The sequence below is a fragment of the Eurypyga helias genome, unplaced genomic scaffold (genome assembly GCF_000690775.1).
Source record: "Eurypyga helias isolate BGI_N326 unplaced genomic scaffold, ASM69077v1 scaffold28318, whole genome shotgun sequence".
In the NCBI taxonomy this organism is placed as follows: domain Eukaryota; kingdom Metazoa; phylum Chordata; class Aves; order Eurypygiformes; family Eurypygidae; genus Eurypyga; species Eurypyga helias.
Window position 1 is genome coordinate 1 of NW_010269352.1, and position 2,794 is coordinate 2,794.

At 53.7% G+C, this 2,794-nt stretch overlaps 1 protein-coding gene across 1 annotated transcript; it reads right to left on the bottom strand.

The window, feature by feature from the left end:
- Positions 1-1,331: 1,331 nt before the first annotated feature.
- Positions 1,332-2,381, bottom strand: CNR2 (cannabinoid receptor 2 (macrophage)). The gene has a single exon (XM_010158086.1). The coding sequence runs from the start codon at positions 2,379-2,381 to the stop codon at positions 1,332-1,334; it is 1,050 nt and encodes a 349-aa protein (XP_010156388.1).
- Between the last annotated feature and the right edge of the window lie 413 nt (positions 2,382-2,794).

A 2,794-nucleotide genomic window follows, 5' to 3' on the forward strand; every position in this document is an offset into this window, starting at 1 on the left:
CATGGAACCCCTCTCCCTCGGGGCCCACCAGTGCAGCCGGAGCAGGCCAGGGGCCTGGCTCCAAAACCCGTGCCCGCAGGCCGGGTGCATCCTCTGGGGAAACAGGGCAGAGTCCAAGGACCTCGTGGCCATGCCCTGGGCCAGGCTCAGCCCCATCCGAGGTCTTTTGGGAGCCCTGCTGCTCTCTGGGGCGCTGGCCAAGGGCCTCGTCCTGCTTTGCCCTCCTTGCAGGTTTTGCAGCTAAAGGTGATGCTTTTGTGTAATTTGCAAAAGTCTGTTGAGTTCCTCATGCTCAGAGTATCCGCCCCAGCCTGGGCTTCAACTTGTTGCCTGGAGGAGTTTGTGCCCCAGAGGTTAATGGAAGAAAAGGCTGAAAAATGGCTTTAACGTTTAATCACAAAACATCCAACAAGGTCAGCTTTCCTTCAGTTTGCTGAAAGGAACGTGCTGCCTGCAGGGTTCTGTCCACCTCGAAATGCTCAGCTATGGCAGAGTCAATAAGCCACAGCGAGATCATTTCAGTTTTCTGTAAGGAACTAGACGCTAAAATCACCACAACCCTAAATGCTGTGAGACACAAGTAGCCAGGACCATCTGCAAGCGAGTCCAGAGAAACCATCTGCACCTTTCCTGCAAGGGCTGAGGTTCCTCCTGCTGCTGCCGGTCCTGCTGCCACGCGATGCAGCGAGGCATTCGGCGTCGGCGGGAGCTCGCCACAGCTCAGTCTTGTCCTCTGCCACCTGAAGACCTTTGGTCATCGTGCTGCTAATACGTAACACGCCGGGACAGCTCTGGTATAAACAGATGCACCTCTGCTACGCAGTGGTGTGCTACTAGCGCTCTGCTGACAGTGCTTGTACGGCTCTGCCCGTGCTGGGTTAAGGGCTTCAGAGACAGTTTCGATTTCTAGGGAAACTGAAGCTCTGCGGAGTGCTTTATTTGAGGTTAGCTATATTTTAAGGAAGTGTAAGGAAGATAGCACTAAATATAAGAAAAATGGATTAGGAGGTTACTGGTGGATAGACGGGAGGCCAGGCAGGAAGGGTTGTCACAAAATACCAGGAGCTGCTGTTCTGGATAAGAGGTTAGCCGCTGCCTCATGGCTGGCACACCGACGTGGCACCAGTATCTTCGCAGCATGGGGACCAGCTGCCTGTGTAAGTCTGTGCACTTTATGTCCCAGCGCCTAAGAATAACATCCGTGGGAGCTGGCTCCATGACAGGAATCTGATCCCTCATCTTCTAGGACCTCCATAAGAAGAGAAAAGAAAAAGAAAAGCGATCCTGACTGTTTCTGCCAGCCTGAGCACGGACTGTCCATGGCTGTCTCCCTACGTTACGTGCACGTCCTCGCAGACAGTCTCTACCATGGAGGACTTGTGGGTGCTGTCTGCTTCGGGGCTTTCCTCAGAGGCCTTCAGCTGCCTCCTGAACCGAGAAAAGACCATCCTCAGGGAGGAATATAGCTCCTTGCTCCGCAGAGCATAAATAATGGGGTTCACCATGGAGTTGAGGAGGCAGAGGGTGCTGCAGAAGGCAAACACCTTGCGGAGGTGATTGCTCAGCCTGGCAAAGATGCTGTAGATCATGAGGCTGAGGACCGGAGACCAGCACAGCACAAGGACAGTCAGCACCATGACAAGGGTCTTGGCCAGCATGACATCCATCCTCATCCTGGTGTTTTGCTTTCCTACCTGCGCTTGGTGCTTCTCCATGTAGGCCACGTGCTGGTGAGCCCTCCACAGCACGTGCGCGTAGGCGTAGATGATAAACCCCAGCAAGACCATGACCAAGCAGATCCAGCTGGACAGGTAGTTGTCATCCACGAACGGGAACAGCTCGGAGCAGGTCGAATCAAGCGTGCAGCAGTTCCAGCCCAGGAGGGGCAGGAAAGCAATGGTTGCACATGTCACCCAGAGCACTCCCAGGGCTATCCACGATCTCTTCCTTGTCATGAGGAGCTTGTATTCCGAGGGCCGGCTGATGGAGATGTAACGGTCCAGGGCTGTCAGCAGCAAGCTGCTCAGGGAGGCAGAGAAGGATGTGTTCACCCCTCCCAGCTGCAGCAGGAACGTTTCTTTAGAGAGATCAGTTTCAGTGAAGACATGGAAGTTAACAAAACTGCCGACGAAGATGATGCTGGCCAGGATGTCAGCCAAGGCCAGGCTGCTGATAAAGAGGTAGGAAGGCTTACTCCTGGTCCTGGGGGAGGAGAAGATCAAGTACAGCACCAAAGAGTTCTCAAGAATGCACAGTGTCCCAAAGAGGCCGCACAGTGTGGCGATGCTTATCTTCTGCGCTTGCGTGCTGAGGACCATGAAGCACTCCATGGTGTTCCCACTGCATTTGGAGGTGTTCTCATGTATCTTACAAATATTCATTGTAATTAACTGGAGCTGGGAGCTTGCAGAGGGCGGTTTTGCTTCCTTCTGCACTTCTTCAGATGCTCTGAAAAATACCAAGGGAAGGAGGACTTACAGGAGCACAATGAACAGTAAGTTCAACCCATTCAGACACATCCCTTCCTTTAGAGGGCGGCATGCAAAAGGAAAAGAGCCCAGGAAGACCTACTTTCAGGACCACAGCCCAAACACTGGAGCCAACTTCCACCCTCTCCCAGCAGAGATCCAGGCTTTATCCCACCGGTGATTTGGCTGAGACCAGTCTATCACAGCCCATGGATACCATGTCCGTACCCACCTATGAGAACTGTACAGATCCTGGGCCAGCTCTTACCAATCCTCCAGGATTCACTGCTCAGGCCAGCAGCGGTGGAAGGGGCTGCTTACGGTGA